This window comes from Oncorhynchus keta, chromosome 15 (assembly GCF_023373465.1).
Source record: "Oncorhynchus keta strain PuntledgeMale-10-30-2019 chromosome 15, Oket_V2, whole genome shotgun sequence".
Classification (NCBI taxonomy): domain Eukaryota; kingdom Metazoa; phylum Chordata; class Actinopteri; order Salmoniformes; family Salmonidae; genus Oncorhynchus; species Oncorhynchus keta.
Genome location: NC_068435.1, coordinates 1,560,272 through 1,580,257, shown reverse-complemented (window position 1 = coordinate 1,580,257; position 19,986 = coordinate 1,560,272). Strand labels below are relative to the sequence as shown.

Below are 19,986 nucleotides of genomic sequence, written 5' to 3'. Positions count from 1 at the left end.
AGCTAGCCATTTCACATCGGTTACATGTGCAGCAACCATTTTGGGCCTAAACATAACATTACATATAGAATCCCTAATAATTTAATAGGATCTCTGAGGCTTTATTCAAGATGTATCGTTGAACTATGCAGCATTAACATAGCCAACATTCCCACATCCCACATTCCCACAGTGCACTCTGTTGTAGTAGGTAATATCAGCAGTAGTAGTAGGTAGTATCAGCAGTAGTAGTAGGTAGTATCAGCAGTAGTAGTAGTATTAGTAGGTAGTAGTAGTAGTATCAGTATTTGTAGTAGTATGGAGTGATGTATGGAAAGAGACATCTGTAACAAAACACCAAAAGTTTATATTAATTACATTGGGTCAAATCAAATCCTATTTGTCACATGCACCAAATAGAACAGATACAACCTTACAGTGAAGTGCTCACTGACCAGCCCTTAACCAACAGTGAAGTGCTCACTGACAAGCCCTTAACCAACAGTGAAGTGCTCACTGACAAGCCCTTAACCAACAGTGAAGTGCTCACTGACCAGCCCTTAACCAACAGTGAAGTGCTCATTGACCAGCCCTTAACCAACAGTGAAGTGCTCACTGACCAGCCCTTAACCAACAGTGAAGTGCTCACTGACCAGCCCTTAACCAACAGTGAAGTGCTCACTGACCAGCCCTTAACCAACAGTGAAGTGCTCATTGACCAGCCCTTAACCAACAGTGAAGTGATCACTGACCAGCCCTTAACCAACAATGAAGTGCTCACTGACCAGCCCTTAACCAACAGTGAAGTGCTCACTAACAAGCCCTTAACCAACAGTGAAGTGCTCACTGACCAGCCCTTAACCAACAGTGAAGTGCTCACTGACCAGCCCTTAACCAACAGTGAAGTGCTCACTGACCAGCCCTTAACCAACAGTGAAGTGCTCATTGACCAGCCCTTAACCAACAGTGAAGTGCTCACTGACCAGCCCTTAACCAACAGTGAAGTGCTCATTGACCAGCCCTTAACCAACAGTGAAGTGCTCACTGACCAGCCCTTAACCAACAGTGAAGTGCTCATTGACCAGCCCTTAACCAACAGTGAAGTGCTCACTGACCAGCCCTTAACCAACAGTGAAGTGCTCACTGACCAGCCCTTAACCAACAGTGAAGTGCTCACTGACCAGCCCTTAACCAACAGTGAAGTGCTCACTGACCAGCCCTTAACCAACAGTGAAGTGCTCACTGACCAGCCCTTAACCAACAGTGAAGTGCTCACTGACCAGCCCTTAACCAACAGTGAAGTGCTCATTGACCAGCCCTTAACCAACAGTGAAGTGCTCACTGACCAGCCCTTAACCAACAGTGAAGTGCTCATTGACCAGCCCTTAACCAACAGTGAAGTGCTCACTGACCAGCCCTTAACCAACAGTGAAGTGCTCACTGACCAGCCCTTAACCAACAGTGAAGTGCTCACTGACCAGCCCTTAACCAACAGTGAAGTGCTCACTGACCAGCCCTTAACCAACAGTGAAGTGCTCACTGACCAGCCCTTAACCAACAGTGAAGTGCTCACTGACCAGCCCTTAACCAACAATGCAGTTTTAAGTCAAATAAAAAAATAGATAAGTAAAAAAATGAAAATACATTTAATAATAAAACAGCAGCAGTAAAAGTAAAAATAGCGAGGCGATAACCAATTGCGGGGGCACAGTTGAGGTAATATGTGGTAAAGCTAAAGTGACTATGCATAGATAATAACAGAGAGTAGCAGTAGTGTAAAAGAGGGGGGGGCTCACATAATTGTAAGTCGCTCTGGATAAGAGCGTCTGCTAAATGACTTAAATGTAAATGTAAATGTAATAGTAGTACCACTCTCCCCCTCTTTAATAATAGTAATACCCCACTTTAATAATAGTAATACCCCTCTCTCCCCTCTTTAATAATAGTGCTCTTTAATAATAGCCCCTTTAATAATAGTAAACCCTTACTTTAATAATAGTACCCCTCTCCCTCTTTAATAATAGTAATACCCCTCTCCCCTCTTTAATAATAGTAATACCCTCTCCCCCTTAATAACAGTAAACTTTAATAATAGTGCTCACTTTGATAACAGTAATACCCCCTCCCCTTTAATAATAGTAATACCCCTTCCTCTTTAATAATAGTGCTCTTTAATAACAGACAAGCCCTTTAATAATAACCTTTAATAACAGTGAAGTCTCCCCTCTTTAATAACAGTAACAAGCCCTCTTTAATAATAGTAATACCCCTGCTCCCTCTTTAATAATAGCCCCCTCTCCCCTTTAATAACAGTAATACCCCTCACTCTTTAATAAAGCCCTCTCCCCCCTTTAATAATAGTAATACCCCTCTCCCCTCTTTAATAATAGTAATACCCCTCTCCCCCTTTAATAATAGTAATAGTGCTCCCCTCTTTAATAATAGTAATCCCCTCTCCCAACTTTAATAATAGTAAGTGCTCTTTAATAATAGTAAAGCCCTCTCCCCTTTAATAATAGTAATAGTGCTCCCTCTTTAATAATAGCCCTCTAACCTTTAATAACAGTAATACCCTCTCCCCTCTTTAATAATAGTAATACCCCTCTAACCTTTAATAATAGTAATAGTGCTCTCCCCCTCTTTAATAATAGCCCTCTCCCCCTTTAATAATAGTAATACCCTCTCTCCCCTCTTTAATAATAGTAAGCCCCTCTCCCCTCTTTAATAATAGTAATACCCCTCTGCTCTTTAATAATAGTAATAGCCCTCTAACCTTTAATAATAGTAATACCCCTCTCCCCTCTTTAATAATAGTAAACCCCCTCCCCCTTTAATAATAGTAATACCCCTCTCCCCTCTTTAATAATAGTAAGCTTTAATAATAGTCACTCTCCCCTCTTTAATAATAGTAATACCCCTCTCCCCCTCTTTAATAATAGTAATAACCCCCTTTAATAATAGTAATACCCCTCTCCCCTCTTTAATAATAGTAATACCCCTCACTTTAATAATAGTAATACCCCTCTCCCCCTTTAATAATAGTAATACCCTCTCCCCTCTTTAATAATAGTAATACCCCTCTCCCCTCTTTAATAATAGTAATAGGTGCCCCTCTTTAATAATAGCCCTTTAATAATAGTAATACCCTCTCCCCTTTAATAATAGTAATACCCTCTTTAATAATAGTGCTCCCACTCTTTAATAATAGTAATACCCCTCTCCCCCTTTAATAATAGTAATACCCCTCTTTAATAATAGTGCTTTAATAATAGTAACAAGCCTCTTTAATAATAGTAATACCCTGCTCTTTAATAATAGTAATACCCCTCTTCCCCCTTAATAATAGTAATACCCCTCTCCCTCTTTAATAATAGTAATACCCTCTTTAATAATAGTAATACCCCTCTTTAATAATAGTAACACCCTCTTTAATAATAGTAATACCCCTCCCCTCTTTAATAATAGTAAAGCCCCCTTTAATAATAGTAATACCCCTCTCCCCTCTTTAATAATAGTAATACCCTCTTTAATAATAGTAACACCCTCTAACCTTTAATAATAGTAATACCCCTCTCCCCTCTTTAATAATAGTAATACCCCTCTTTAATAATAGTAACACCCCTTTAATAATAGTAAACCCCTCTTTAATAATAGTAATCACTTTAATAATAGTAATACCCCTTAATAATAGTAATACCCCTCTTCCCTTTAATAATAGTAATGCCCTCTCCCCTCTTTAATAATAGTAATACTCTTTAATAATAGTAATACCCCTTTAATAATAGTAACACCCTCTTTAATAATAGTAATACCCCTCTCCCCTCTTTTAATAGTAATACTTTAATAATAGTAATACCCCTCTTACTTTAATAATAGTAATACTCCCTCTTTAATAATAGTAATCCCCCTTAATAATAGTAACACCCTCTTTAATAATAGTAATACCCCTCTTCCCCTCTTTAATAATAGTAATACCCCTCTTTAATAATAGTAATACCCCTCTCCCCCTCTTTAATAATAGTAATAACCCTCTTTAATAATAGTAATACCCCTCTCCTCCTCTTTAATAATAGTAACACCCCTCTTTAATAATAGTAATACCCCTCTCCCCCTCTTTAATAATAGTAACACCCCTCTTTAATAATAGTAACACCCCTCTTTAATAATAGTCATACCCCTCTTTAATAATAGTAATACCCCTCTTTAATAATAGTAATACCCCTCTTTAATAATAGTAATACCCCTCTTTAATAATAGTAATACCCCTCTTCCCCTCTTTAATAATAGTAATACCCCTCTCCCACTCTTTAATAATAGTAATACCCCTCTTTAATAATAGTAATACCCCTCTTTAATAATAGTAATACCCCTCTTCCCCTCTTTAATAATAGTAGTACCCCTCTTTAATAATAGTAACACCCCTCTTTAATAATAGTAATCCCCCTCTTTAATAATAGTAATACCCCACTTTAATAATAGTAATACCCCTCTTTAATAATAGTAGTAAACCCTCTTTAATAATAGTAATACCCCTCTTCCCCTCTTTAATAATAGTAATACCCCTCTTCCCCTCTTTAATAATAGTAGTACCCTCTTTAATAATAGTAATACCTCTTCCCCTTTAATAATAGTAATACCCCTCTCCCCCTCTTTAATAATAGTAACCCCTCTCCCCTCTTTAATAATAGTAATACTCCCCCTCTTTAATAGTAATACCCCTCTTTAATAATAGTAATACCCCTCTCCCCTCTTTAATAATAGTAATACCCCTCTTTAATAATAGTAACACCCCTCTCCCACTCTTTAATAATAGTAATACCCTCTCCCCTCTTTAATAATAGTAATACCCTCTTTAATAATAGTAATACCCTCTCCCCTCTTTAATAATAGTAATACCCCCTTTAATAATAGTAATACCCCTCTTCCCTCTTTAATAATAGTAATACCCCCCCTCTTTAATAATAGTAATACCCCTCTTTAATAATAGTAATCCTTTAATAATAGTAACACCCCTCTTTAATAATAGTAAGCCCTCTCCCCTCTTTAATAATAGTAATACCCCTCTTTAATAATAGTAATACCCCTCTCCCCTCTTTAATAATAGTAATACCACTTTAATAATAGTAATACCCCTCTCCCCTCTTTAATAATAGTAATGCACTCATTAATAATAGTAATACCCCTCTTCCCCTCTTTAATAATAGTAATACCCCTCTCCCCTCTTTAATAATAGTAACACCCCTCTTTAATACTAGTAATCCCCCTCTTTAATAATAGTAATACCCCACTTTAATAATAGTAATACCCCTCTTCCCCTCTTTAATAATAGTAATACCCCTCTCCCCCTCTTTAATAATAGTAATAACCCTCTTTAATAATAGTAATACCCCTCTCCTCCTCTTTAATAATAGTAACACCCCTCTTTAATAATAGTAATACCCCTCTCCCCTCTTTAATAATAGTAACACCCCTCTTTAATAATAGTAATCCCCCTCTTTAATAATAGTAATACCCCACTTTAATAATAGTAATACCCCTCTTCCCCTCTTTAATAATAGTAACACCCCTCTTTAATAATAGTAATCCCCCTCTTTAATAATAGTAATACCCCTCTTTAATAATAGTAATACCCCTCTCCCCCTCTTTAATAATAGTAATACCCCTCTCCCCCTCTTTAATAATAGTAATACACCTCTTTAATAATAGTAATACCCCTCTCCCCTCTTTAGTAATAGTAATACCCCTCTCCCCTCTTTAATAATAGTAACACCCTCTTTAATAATAGTAATCCCCTCTTTAATAATAGTAATACCCCTCTTTAATAATAGTAACACCCCTCTTTAATAATAGTAATACCCTCTTTAATAATAGTAATACCCCTCTCCACCTCTTTAATAAATAGTAATACCCCTCTTTAATAATGGTAATACCCCTCTCCCCGTCTTTAATAATAGTAACACCCCTCTTTAATAATAGTAATACCCCTCTCCCCGTCTTTAATAATAGTAACACCCCACTTTAATAATAGTAATACCCCTCTTTAATAATAGTAGTAAACCCTCTTTAATAATAGTAATACCCCTCTTTCCCCTCTTTAATAATAGTAGTACCCCTCTTTAATAATAGTAATACCCCTCTTCCCCTCTTTAATAATAGTAATACCCCTCTCCCCTCTTTAATAATAGTAATACCCCTCTCCCCCTCTTTAATAATAGTAATACCCCTCTCCCCCTCTTTAATAATAGTAATACCCCTCTTTAATAATAGTAATACCCCTCTCCCCCTCTTTAATAATAGTAATACCCCTCTTTAATAATAGTAACACCCCTCTCCCACTCTTTAATAATAGTAATACCCCTCTCCCCCTCTTTAATAATAGTAATACCCTTCTTTAATAATAGTAACACCCCTCTTTAATAATAGTAATACCCCTCTTTAATAATAGTAATACCCCTCTCCCCCTCTTTAATAATAGTAATACCCCTCTTTAATAATAGTAATACCCCTCTTCCCCTCTTTAATAATAGTAATACCCCTCTCCCCTCTTTAATAATAGTAATACCCCTCTTTAATAATAGTAATACCCCTCTTTAATAATAGTAACACCCCTCTTTAATAATAGTAATACCCCTCTCCCCTCTTTAATAATAGTAATACCCCTCTTTAATAATAGTAATACCCCTCTCCCCTCTTTAATAATAGTAATACCCCTCTTTAATAATAGTAATACCCCTCTCCCCCTCTTTAATAATAGTAATACCCCTCTTTAATAATAGTAATACCCCTCTTCCCCTCTTTAATAATAGTAATACCCCTCTCCCCTCTTTAATAATAGTAACACCCCTCTTTAATAATAGTAACACCCCTCTTTAATACTAGTAATCCCCCTCTTTAATAATAGTAATACCCCACTTTAATAATAGTAATACCCCTCTTCCCCTCTTTAATAATAGTAATACCCCTCTCCCCCTCTTTAATAATAGTAATCCCCCTCTTTAATAATAGTAACACCCCTCTTTAATAATAGTAATACCCCTCTTCCCCTCTTTAATAATAGTAATACCCCTCTTTAATAATAGTAATACCCCTCTCCCCCTCTTTAATAATAGTAATAACCCTCTTTAATAATAGTAATACCCCTCTCCTCCTCTTTAATAATAGTAACACCCCTCTTTAATAATAGTAATACCCCTCTTTAATAATAGTAATACCCCACTTTAATAATAGTAATCCCCTCTTTAATAATACCCCACTTTAATAATAGTAATACCCCTCTTCCCCTCTTTAATAATAGTAACACCCCTCTTTAATAATAGTATTCCCCCTCTTTAATAATAGTAATACCCTCTTTAATAATAGTAATACCCCTCTCCCCCTCTTTAATAATAGTAATACCCCTCTCCCCCTCTTTAATAATAGTAATACCCCTCTCCCCCTCTTTAATAATAGTAATACACCTCTTTAATAATAGTAATACCCCTCTCCCCCTCTTTAGTAATAGTAATACCCCTCTCCCCCTCTTTAATAATAGTAACACCCCTCTTTAATAATAGTAATCCCCCTCTTTAATAATAGTAATACCCCACTTTAATAATAGTAACACCCCTCTTTAATAATAGTAATACCCCTCTTTAATAATAGTAATACCCCTCTCCACCTCTTTAATAATAGTAATACCCCTCTTTAATAATGGTAATACCCCTCTCCCCGTCTTTAATAATAGTAACACCCCTCTTTAATAATAGTAATACCCCTCTCCCCGTCTTTAATAATAGTAACACCCCTCTTTAATAATAGTAATACCCCTCTCCCCCTCTTTAATAATAGTAACACCCCTCTCTAATAATAGTAATACCCCTCTTTAATAATAGTAATACCCCTCTACCCCTCTTTAATAATAGTAACACCCCTCTTTAATAATAGTAGTACCCCTCTTTAATAATAGTAATCCCCCTCTTTAATAATAGTAATACCTCTCTTTAATAATAGTAATACCCCTCTTTAATAATAGTAATACCCCTCTTTAATAATAGTAATACCCTCTTTAATAATAGTAATATCCCCCTCTTTAATAATAGTAGTACCCCTCTTTAATAATAGTAATACCCCTCTTTAATAATAGTATATACCCCTCTACTCCTCTTTAATAATAGTAGTACCCCTCTTTAATAATAGTAATACCCCTCTCCCCTCTTTAATAATAGTAATACCCCTCTTCCCTATTTAATAATAGTAACACCCCTCTCCCCTCTTTAGTAATAGTAACACCCCTCTCCCCTATTTAATAATAGTAACACCCTCTTTAATAATAGTAATCCCCCTTTAATAATAGTAATACCCACTTTAATAATAGTAACACCCTCTTTAATAATAGTAATACCCCTCTTTAATAATAGTAATACCCCTCTCCACCTCTTTAATAATAGTAATACACCCCTCTCCCCTCTTTAATAATAGTAACACCCCTCTTTAATAATAGTAATACCCCTCTCCCCTCTTTAATAATAGTAACACCCCTCTTTAATAATAGTAATACCCCTCTCCCCCTCTTTAATAATAGTAATACCCCTCTCTAATAATAGTAATACCCCTCTTTAATAATAGTAATACCCCTCTACCCCTCTTTAATAATAGTAACACCCCTCTTTAATAATAGTAGTACCCCTCTTTAATAATAGTAATCCCCCTCTTTAATAATAGTAATACCTCTCTTTAATAATAGTAATACCCCTCTTTAATAATAGTAATACCCCTCTTTAATAATAGTAATCCCCCTCTTTAATAATAGTAATACCCCTCTTTAATAATAGTAATACCCCTCTTTAATAATAGTAATACCCCTCTTTAATAATAGTAATACCCCTCTTTAATAATAGTAATATACCCCTCTTTAATAATAGTAGTACCCCTCTTTAATAATAGTAATACCCCTCTTTAATAATAGTAGTACCCCTCTTTAATAACAGTAATACCCCTCTTCCCCTCTTTAATAATAGTAATACCCCTCTTCCCCTCTTTAATAATAGTAGTACCCCTCTTTAATAACAGTAATACCGCTGCGTTAATAAAGAGATAGCAGATTTCTGTATTAAGGCTTTTCTGTGGAACTGTTTTTGTCTAGATGGTGTGGGGTGACGTTCCTTTCTACAGTGACGCAAGCATCGTCAAAGCAACCCTCTACTTTCCACGTGGAATATCCAGAGGTGAGCGTGCAGCGACCTTAAAGACCATCTGCTCCACTGACCCTAAACACATCCGACCCGTACAAACAACACAACACGCTGCTGTTCTTTACTACTGATTAAACTGAGAGACCAAGACACTATCCACTTTGTTGGTAAATACAGTCATATTTGACATAGCACATTCATCATCTATACAGTATATGATATTGTATACATGTCAGTTCATTACTAGGCTCCCTTCTAAGTACTTCATATTTTACTTCTTTAAAAAATATATATTTTTATTTTCAAATATCGATATAGATTATTGTAGTGCAATGTTGAGCTAGCACACAAGCATTTCACCTTATATGCATATTGTCTACTGTGTGACAAATAAAATGTTATTTGATTTAGATTTTTTGTGTGTGTCTCTGTGTAACGAAGTCAGGTTTGTGAACCGTACTTACCGTGTTAAACTCGCCTGACGACTCAATGCCTAGGCTTTAGTTTGACGGGCTAAAACACTTCACCTGCATGTGTTATGACATGACGTCACCATTTTGTGTTGCAGATTGCCGTCACCTGATTCGCCGGTGCCTCGCTGTCAGTCCAGACGACCGGCCAACCCTGGAGCAGATACAGCAGCATCCCTGGATGCGATAGAATAGACTATATTTCATCTATAAATGTCCCAAATAAACATGGTCAGCATTCCTATTCATGTCATCCCTGACTGATAGTAGATAAAACGATATAGCAAAGGGGATTCAAATCTTACCCTACGAGGTTCAGATTACTGCTGGTTTTCTACCTGATAATGAATTACACACAGCCGGTGTCACAGGTTAAAATCAGGGGTAAAATGGGAAAAGAAATCAGTGGAACTGGTTTACAGGTCCAGAGTTTAATTTGAGGGGTATATGGTACTGATGAATAGGGGAGTTCGTTATTTATCCTCTTTTTGAGGCATCAGAGTCCACACCTCGGCCCCTGGTATTCAAGACTGAACCCTGAAACACCTCGGCCCCTGGTATTCAAGACTGAACCCTGAAACACCTCGGCCCCTGGTATTCAAGACTGAACCCCGAAACACCTCGGCCCCTGGTATTCAAGACTGAACCCCGAAACACCTCGGCCCCTGGTATTCAAGACTGAACCCTGAAACACCTCGGCCCCTGGTATTCAAGACTGAACCCTGAAACACCTCGGCCCCTGGTATTCAAGACTGAACCCTGAAACACCTCGGCCCCTGGTATTCAAGACTGAACCCTGAAACACCTCGGCCCCTGGGATTCAAGACTGAACCCCGAAACACCTCGGGCCCTGGTATTCAAGACTGAACCCCGAAACACCTCGGCCCCATTCAAGACTGAACCCCGAAACACCTCGGCCCCTGGTATTCAAGACTGAAACAATTCAAGACTGAAACACCTCGGCCCCTGGTATTCAAGACTGAACCCCGAAACACCTCGGCCCCTGGTATTCAAGACTGAACCCTGAAACACCTCGGCCCCTGGTATTCAAGACTGAAGACCTCGGCCCCTGGTATTCAAGAACCGAAACACCTCGGCCCCTGGTATTCAAGACTGAACCCTGAAACACCTCGGCCCCTGGTATTCAAGACTGAACCCTGAAACACCTCGGCCCCTGGTATTCAAGACTGAACCCCGAAACACCTCGGCCCCTGGTATTCAAGACTGAACCCCGAAACACCTCGGCCCCTGGTATTCAAGACTGAACCCTGAAACACCTCGGCCCCTGGTATTCAAGACTGAACCCCGAAACACCTCGGCCCCTGGTATTCAAGACTGAACCCTGAAACACCTCGGCCCCTGGTATTCAAGACTGAACCCTGAAACACCTCGGCCCCTGGTATTCAAGACTGAAACACCTCGGCCCCTGGTATTCAAGACTGAACCGTGAAACACCTCGGCCCCTGGTATTCAAGACTGAACCCTGAAACACCTCGGCCCCTGGTATTCAAGACTGAACCCCGAAACACCTCGGCCCCTGGTATTCAAGACTGAACCCTGAAACACCTCGGCCCCTGGTATTCAAGACTGAACCCTGAAACACCTCGGCCCCTGGTATTCAAGACTGAACCCTGAAACACCTCGGCCCCTGGTATTCAAGACTGAACCCTGGTATGCATCCCTGTCTCAATACTAGAACACTGAGTCATGATATATATTCCTGCTGCACACAACTGTACAGTCAAGAACATGTAGCCTATAATTGACACTTTTTTGATTTGCTCTGCAGTTTGAGGTTGTTTGAAAATGCTCTTATTGAAATATTTTATAATGTGATAAAACAGGGGATACAACATCTAATACAGATGCAGCAGGCACCAGGGCAATATGAAATGAAATGATTGAATTCAACTAAGGGGAGACGGACAGCTGCGTCATCATTGGACAGATGGATGCTTGTTTACATTACATTTACATTTAAGTCATTTAGCAGACGCTCTTATCCAGAGCGACTTACAAATTGGTGCATTCACCTTATGACATCCAGTGGAACAGCCACTTTACAATAGTGCATCTAAATCTTTTAGGGGGGTGAGAAGGATTACTTACCCTATCCTAGGTATTCCTTAAAGAGGTGGGGTTTCAGGTGTCTCCGGAAGGTGGTGATTGACTCCGCTGTCCTGGCGTCGTGAGGGAGTTTGTTCCACCATTGGGGGGCCAGAGCAGCGAACAGTTTTGACTGGGCTGAGCGGGAACTGTACTTCCTCAGTGGTAGGGAGGCGAGCAGGCCAGAGGTGGATGAACGCAGTGCCCTTGTTTGGGTGTAGGGCCTGATCAGAGCCTGGAGGTACTGAGGTGCCGTTCCCCTCACAGCTCCGTAGGCAAGCACCATGGTCTTGTAGCGGATGCGAGCTTCAACTGGAAGCCAGTGGAGAGAGCGGAGGAGCGTGGTGACTTGAGAGAACTTGGGAAGGTTGAACACCAGACGGGCTGCGGCGTTCTGGATGAGTTGTAGGGGTTTAATGGCACAGGCAGGAGCCCAGCCAACAGCGAGTTGCAGTAATCCAGACGGGAGATGACAAGTGCCTGGATTAGGACCTGCGCCGCTTCCTGTGTGAGGCAGGGTCGTACTCTGCGGATGTTGTAGAGCATGAACCTACAGGAACGGGCCACCGCCTTGATGTTAGTTGAGAACGACAGGGTGTTGTCCAGGATCACGCCAAGGTTCTTAGCGCTCTGGGAGGAGGACACAATGGAGTTGTCAACCGTGATGGCAAGATCATGGAACGGGCAGTCCTTCCCCGGGAGGAAGAGCAGCTCCGTCTTGCCGAGGTTCAGCTTGAGGTGGTGATCCGTCATCCACACTGATATGTCTGCCAGACATGCAGAGATGCGATTCGCCACCTGGTCATCAGAAGGGGGAAAGGAGAAGATTAATTGTGTGTCGTCTGCATAGCAATGATAGGAGAGACCATGTGAGGTTATGACAGAGCCAAGTGACTTGGTGTATAGCGAGAATAGGAGAGGGCCTAGAACAGAGCCCTGGGGGACACCAGTGGTGAGAGCGCGTGGTGAGGAGACAGATTCTCGCCACGCCACCTGGTAGGAGCGACCTGTCAGGTAGGACGCAATCCAAGCGTGGGCCGCGCCGGAGATGCCCAACTCGGAGAGGGTGGAGAGGAGGATCTGATGGTTCACAGTATCGAAGGTAGCCGATAGGTCTAGAAGGATGAGAGCAGAGGAGAGAGAGTTAGCTTTAGCAGTGCGGAGCGCCTCCGTGATACAGAGAAGAGCAGTCTCAGTTGAATGACTAGTCTTGAAACCTGACTGATTTGGATCAAGAAGGTCATTCAGAGAGAGATAGCGGGAGAGCTGGCCAAGGACGGCACGTTCAAGAGTTTTGGAGAGAAAAGAAAGAAGGGATACTGGTCTGTAGTTGTTGACATCGGAGGGATCGAGTGTAGGTTTTTTCAGAAGGGGTGCAACTCTCGCTCTCTTGAAGACGGAAGGGACGTAGCCAGCGGTCAGGGATGAGTTGATGAGCGAGGTGAGGTAAGGGAGAAGGTCTCCGGAAATGGTCTGGAGAAGAGAGGAGGGGATAGGGTCAAGCGGGCAGGTTGTTGGGCGGCCGGCCGTCACAAGACGCGAGATTTCATCTGGAGAGAGAGAGTGGAGAAAGAGGTCAGAGCACAGGGTAGGGCAGTGTGAACAGAACCAGCGGTGTCGTTTGACTTAGCAAACGAGGATCGGATGTCGTCGACCTTCTTTTCAAAATGGTTGACGAAGTCATCTGCAGAGAGGGAGGAGGGGGAGGGGGAGGAGGATTCAGGAGGGAGGAGAAGGTGGCAAAGAGCTTCCTAGGGTTAGAGGCAGATGCTTGGAATTTAGAGTGGTAGAAAGTGGCTTTAGCAGCAGAGACAGAGGAGGAAAATGTAGAGAGGAGGGAGTGAAAGGATGTCAGGTCCGCAGGGAGGCGAGTTTTCCTCCATTTCCGCTCGGCTGCCCGGAGCCCTGTTCTGTGAGCTCGCAATGAGTCGTCGAGCCACGGAGCGGGGAGGGGAGGACTGAGCCGGCCTGGAGGATAGGGGACATAGAGAGTCAAAGGATGCAGAAAGGGAGGAGAGGAGGGTTGAGGAGGCAGAATCAGGAGATAGGTTGGAGAAGGTTTGAGCAGAGGGAAGAGATGATAGGATGGAAGAGGAGAGAGTAGCGGGGGAGAGAGAGCGAAGGCTGGGACGGCGCGATACCATCCGAGTAGGGGCAGTGTGGGAAGTGTTGGATGAGAGCGAGAGGGAAAAGGATACAAGGTAGTGGTCGGAGACTTGGAGGGGAGTTGCAATGAGGTTAGTGGAAGAACAGCATCTAGTAAAGATGAGGTCGAGCGTATTGCCTGCCTTGTGAGTAGGGGGGGAAGGTGAGAGAGTGAGGTCAAAAGAGGAGAGGAGTGGAAAGAAGGAGGCAGAGAGGAATGAGTCAAAGGTAGACGTGGGGAGGTTAAAGTCGCCCAGAACTGTGAGAGGTGAGCCGTCCTCAGGAAAGGAGCTTATCAAGGCATCAAGCTCATTGATGAACTCTCCGAGGGAACCTGGAGGGCGATAAATGATAAGGATGTTAAGCTTGAAAGGGCTGGTAACTGTGACAGCATGGAATTCAAAGGAGGTGATAGACAGATGGGTAAGGGGAGAAAGAGAGAATGACCACTTGGGAGAGATGAGGATCCCGGTGCCACCACCCCGCTGACCAGAAGCTCTCGGGGTGTGCGAGAACACGTGGGCGGACGAAGAGAGAGCAGTAGGAGTAGCAGTGTTATCTGTGGTGATCCATGTTTCCGTCAGTGCCAAGAAGTCGAGGGACTGGAGGGAGGCATAGGCTGAGATGAACTCTGCAGATCGGCAGTTCCAGAGGCTACCGGAGACCTGGAACTCCACATGGGTCGTGCGCGCTGGGACCACCAGATTAGGGTGGCCGCGGCCACGCGGTGTGGAGTGTTTGTATGGTCTGTGCAGAGAGGAGAGAACAGGGATAGACAGACGCATAGTTGACAGGCTACAGAAGAGGCTACGCTAATGCAAGGAGATTGGAATGACAAGTGGACTACACGTCTCGAATGTTCAGAAAGTTAAGCTTACGTAGCAAGAATCTTATTGACTAAAATGATTAAAATGATACAGTACTGCTGAAGTAGGCTAGCTGGCAGTGGTTTGCGTTGTTGACTTTGTAGGCTAGCTGGCAGTGGCTGCGTTGTTGACACTACACTAATCAAGTCGTTCCGTTGAGTGTAATAGTTTCTACAGTGCTGCTATTCGGGGGCTAGCTGGCTAGCTAGCAGTGTTGATTACGTTACGTTGCGTTAAAAGAACGACAATAGACGGCTATGTAGCGAGCTATGTAGCTAGCTACGATCAAACAAATCAAACCGTTGTGCTGTAATGAAATGAAATGAAAATGTGATACTACCTGTGGAGCGAAGCGGAATGCGACTGGGTTGTTGAGTGCGGAAGTTCTATTCAGTAGACGTTGGCTAGCTGTTGGCTAGCTAGCAGTGTCTCCTACGTTAAGGACGACAAATAGCTGGCTAGCTAACCTCGGTAAATTAAGATAATCACTCTAAGACTACACACTCTAAACTACACAATTATCTTGGATACGAAGACAGCAAAGACAACTATGTAGCTAGCTAACACTACACTAAGCAAGTCGTTCAGTTGAGTGTAATAGTGTAATAGTTTCTACAGTGCTGCTATTCGGTAGACGGTGGACGTTTGCTAGCTGGCTAGCTGCTGGGCAGATAGCAGTGTAGACTACGTTAGGACGACGAAATACGATAATTACGCAATTATCTTTGATACAAAGACGGCCATGTAGCTAGCTAAGAAGAAATTGCTAAGATTAGACAAATCAAACCGTTGTACTATAATGAAATGTAATGAAATCCCTAATCCCTAATTGCTCTGGATAAAACTTTGCAGAGATTAGCATTCATTATAAGGTTTAATACTATTCCACAGTTCTTTACTAATGTCTGCCTCTTATAAAGAAACGGTATGAGAGATGTGTGAGTTATTGCAGTCAAAAACAAGGTGTCTGTGAGAAAGCGCCTCAAGGCTAAAAGAGATTCATAGACACAGAGCCCTGCAGGGGAGTGAAAGAGATGAGAGACTAGTCAGACATACCACTATAAAGTAACTTAGGGAGTGGAAAATTACTGCTGAACTATTGTTTTCTCCTGCAAGTTTGTATAACTGTATATGCATGGGCTTGGTCTCATGAGTAGAAGGTATTGTTGTAGGCAGTTACATCACTAGGGGTTGACTGCAAGCACATTAAAACAACTTGGACCCTTTCTTATTTTGCAGAATAGGAAACATGATGTGTTCCCGTTGTCAACGTCTTTCTGCAATTACATTAATAAAGGTTTTCGATTGATTTACTTAAAGATAATGCCTGATTGCTGATTTCACCAATAAGTAAATGATTGACGAGGAACAAGGAACCTACCCAAACACGACAAATACAACAGGTGTAGACCTTACCGTGAAATGCTTACTGACAAGCCCTTCCAACAATGTGGTTCAAGAAATATAGTTAAGAAAATATTTACTAATTATTTAGAGACCGTATCAAACTGATCTCGACAAACCATTTCTGTATGGACCTCGCTTTGTGCACGAGTGTCTTGTCATGCTGAAACAATCACTCTATTGAGACATATTGCAGACTGGTTGAAAAACATGTTGCTCATCTACTTAAGAACAAACAGGAGTCCAAATATTTCCATAATTTACCTCAGGATGAAAAACAAGCTTTGCTTGATTTACAATCCGATACACCAGTCCTTACACCCCCCCTGCTGATAAGGGTGGGTTGGTTGTACAATCTGATACATCAGTCCTTACCCCCCTGCTGATAAGGGTGGGTCAGTTGTACAGTCTGATACATCCCTTACCCCCTGCTGATAAGGGTGGGTTGGTTGTACTCATGGATAGGACAGTTTATGTAAATGATAGACAACTGCTTGACAACACATTTTACAAGAAACTCAGAAGTGACCGCACTGCCCAATTACAGAACACGATCTTTACTGTCCTGGATGGGATTTTGAGGTCTGGTCAGATCACCAAGAAAGAACAGAGCTTTTGTAGAGGGCATTGATGCAGTAACGGCCCCTCTATCGACTTCTGTTTACTGTTTTATTTGACCACTCGCAGAACAGCTCCCCTCCTAAAGGACACCAGCAGTATGGTCTCAGAACAGCTCCCCTCCTTTATAAAGGACACCAGCAGTATGGTCTCAGAACAGCTCCCCTCCTAAAGGACACCAGCAGTATGGTCTCAGAACAGCTCCCCTCCTTTATAAAGGACACCAGCAGTATGGTCTCAGAACAGCTCCCCTCCTAAAGGACACCAGCAGTCTGGTCTCAGAACAGCTCCCCTCCTTTATAAAGGACACCAGCAGTCTGGTCTCAGAACAGCTCCCCTCCTAAAGGACACCAGCAGTCTGGTCTCAGAACAGCTCCCCTCCTAAAGGACACCAGCAGTATGGTCTCAGAACAGCTCCCCTCCTTTATAAAGGACACCAGCAGTATGGTCTCAGAACAGCTCCCCATCCTAAAGGACACCAGCAGTATGGTCTCAGAACAGCTCCCCTCCTTTATAAAGGACACCAGCAGTATGGTCTCAGAACAGCTCCCCTCCTAAAGGACACCAGCAGTCTGGTCTCAGAACAGCTCCCCTCCTTTATAAAGGACACCAGCAGTCTGGTCTCAGAACAGCTCCCCTCCTAAAGGACACCAGCAGTCTGGTCTCAGAACAGCTCCCCTCCTAAAGGACACCAGCAGTATGGTCTCAGAACAGCTCCCCTCCTAAAGGACACCAGCAGTATGGTCTCAGAACAGCTCCCCTCCTAAAGGACACCAGTAGTATGGTCTCAGAACAGCTCCCCTCCTAAAGGACACCAGCAGTATGGTCTCAGAACAGCTCCCCTCCTAAAGGACACCAGCAGTCTGGTCTCAGAACAGCTCCCCTCCTTTGTAAAGGACACCAGCAGTCTGGTCTCAGAACAGCTCCCCTCCTAAAGGACACCAGCAGTATGGTCTCAGAACAGCTCCCCTCCTTTGTAAAGGACACCAGCAGTCTGGTCTCAGAACAGCTCCCCTCCTAAAAGACACCAGCAGTATGGTCTCAGAACAGCTCCCCTCCTAAAGGACACCAGCAGTATGGTCTCAGAACAGCTCCCCTCCTAAAGGACACCAGCAGTATGGTCTCAGAACAGCTCCCCTCCTAAAGGACACCAGCAGTATGGTCTCAGAACAGCTCCCCTCCTAAAGGACACCAGCAGTATGGTCTCAGAACAGCTCCCCTCCTAAAGGACACCAGCAGTATGGTCTCAGACCAGCTCCCCTCCTTTATAAAGGACACCAGCAGTATGGTCTCTATTATTGAATCTCTTGATCCTCTCCCTGAGAATACCTGGTTAGTTACTTTTGATGTTGATTCGTTGTTATGGGATTTTTATCAATAATGACTAAATGGGGTATACTGCACTATAACTGGCAAGAATTCTACCCTGTCTTTCTTGTCGTGTTAAATAATGTTTGTTCATTAGGAAGGGGTTATATGCCATGCACCTAGGAAGAAAGGAATGTATGTGGAGATAAGAGAGGACAGGGAGGGCTCCTCCAGAGTTATTGTGTCTGGGGGAGCCTGGAACTGTCAGCCGAGGGGTTATAAACTGTGGTGAGACTCATGAGAAAATCCCTATGTTGGTGTGTTTGTATGTGCGTAGGTTAGGATGGTATAAGAAGGAATGTAAAATACTCCACACGAGGGCGGTATTGACGCCATGGAACATCTTCTTCTGCAACGTGACACTAATGAACTACCTTCCAGTCCCTGCATTATAACATTGTCTTAAATAGTACTCACACACAACTATCTCATGTTTCTAAATGATTTCTTTATTCAGGTGAAGGGTGCTGCTGTGGGATCCCCCATGGCTCCTAACTATGCTAATGTGTAATGTGGGTTACATGGAGAAACAGTCTATTTTCAATCCTCTCCAAAATGTTTTCTTGCCTCATATCATTATGTGGAAACGGTATATTGATGATATTTGTGTTCTGTGGAGGAGTGATGCCAAACAGCTCCAGGCGCTCAATGCTTTTCTTAACTCCTGTTCTGAGCATCTGAGATTTACTATGCAGTCTGACACCCGTCAAATCAGTTTTCTTGATCTTCTGATCTTGTGTGAAGATAATGTTCTATACACTGATCTTTACAGGAAACCTACTGATCGTAACAGTTTGTTGAGGGCTGACAGTTGTCATCCACTTCAACTTGAAAAACAGTTTGCCCTACAGACAACTCTGTCGAATCAAAAAGAATTGGCAAAAAAACAAATCAGATTTTGACAGAAATATGGCTGAGATGCAAAGAAAATTCAAGGAGAGGGGCTACAAAAAATGGTCAGACTAATAAAGCCGTTGAGAAAATTCAAAACAAAACAGAGACGTGATCTTTTTCAAGGACAGTCACACAAAAACCTTCTAACTACTCAAAGTGCCCTGAACAAGGGAATCGACCACATACAATGGCACTACGATCCGATGATCGGTTGTTGTCTGACCTTCCCTCGGTCGTATTCTCACGGGGCAGAAACCTCAGAGATCAAACTCTGATTTACCACCCCAAGATATCCCTGCACAACGTCTATCAAAGCCAGCAGCATACCACCCTGCATACCACTGCTGGCTTGCTTCTGAAGCTAAGCAGGGTTGGTCCTGGTCAGCAGCATACCACCCTGCATACCACTGCTGGCTTGCTTCTGAAGCTAAGCAGGGTTGGTCCTGGTCAGCAGCATACCACCCTGCATACCACTGCTGGCTTGCTTCTGATGCTAAGCAGGGTTGGTCCTGGTCAGCAGCATACCACCCTGCATACCACTGCTGGCTTGCTTCTGAAGCTAAGCAGGGTTGGTCCTGGTCAGCAGCATACCACCCTGCATACCACTGCTGGCTTGCTTCTGAAGCTAAGCAGGGTTGGTCCTGGTCAGCAGCATACCACCCTGCATACCACTGCTGGCTTGCTTCTGATGCTAAGCAATGTTGGTCCTGGTCAGTCCCTGGATGGGAGACCAGATGCTGCTGGAAGTGGTGTTGGAGGGCCAGTAGGAGGCACTCTTTCCTCTGGTCTAAAGAAATATCCCAATGCCCCAGGGCAGTGATTGGGGACACTGCTCTGTGTAAGATGCCGTCTTTCTGATGGGACGTTAAACGGGTGTCCTGACTCTCTGAAGTCATTAAAGATCCCATGGCACTTATCGTAAGAGTAAGAGTAGGGGTGTTAACCCCGGTGTCCTGGCTAAATTCA

General features: G+C 42.5%; 1 protein-coding gene across 1 annotated transcript in view; it reads left to right on the top strand.

Annotated features, from left to right (window-relative positions):
• The window catches only part of LOC127907721 (serine/threonine-protein kinase pim-2-like), a 13,956-nt gene extending 3,997 nt beyond the window's left edge, over positions 1-9,959 (top strand). Inside the window, exons 4-5 of the mRNA XM_052464304.1 lie at positions 9,101-9,182; positions 9,718-9,959. Coding sequence (XP_052320264.1) covers positions 9,101-9,182; positions 9,718-9,809 — 174 coding nt within the window. The 3' untranslated portion in view covers positions 9,810-9,959. The remainder of the gene's footprint in view (positions 1-9,100; positions 9,183-9,717) is intronic.
• Positions 9,960-19,986: the final 10,027 nt, after the last annotated feature.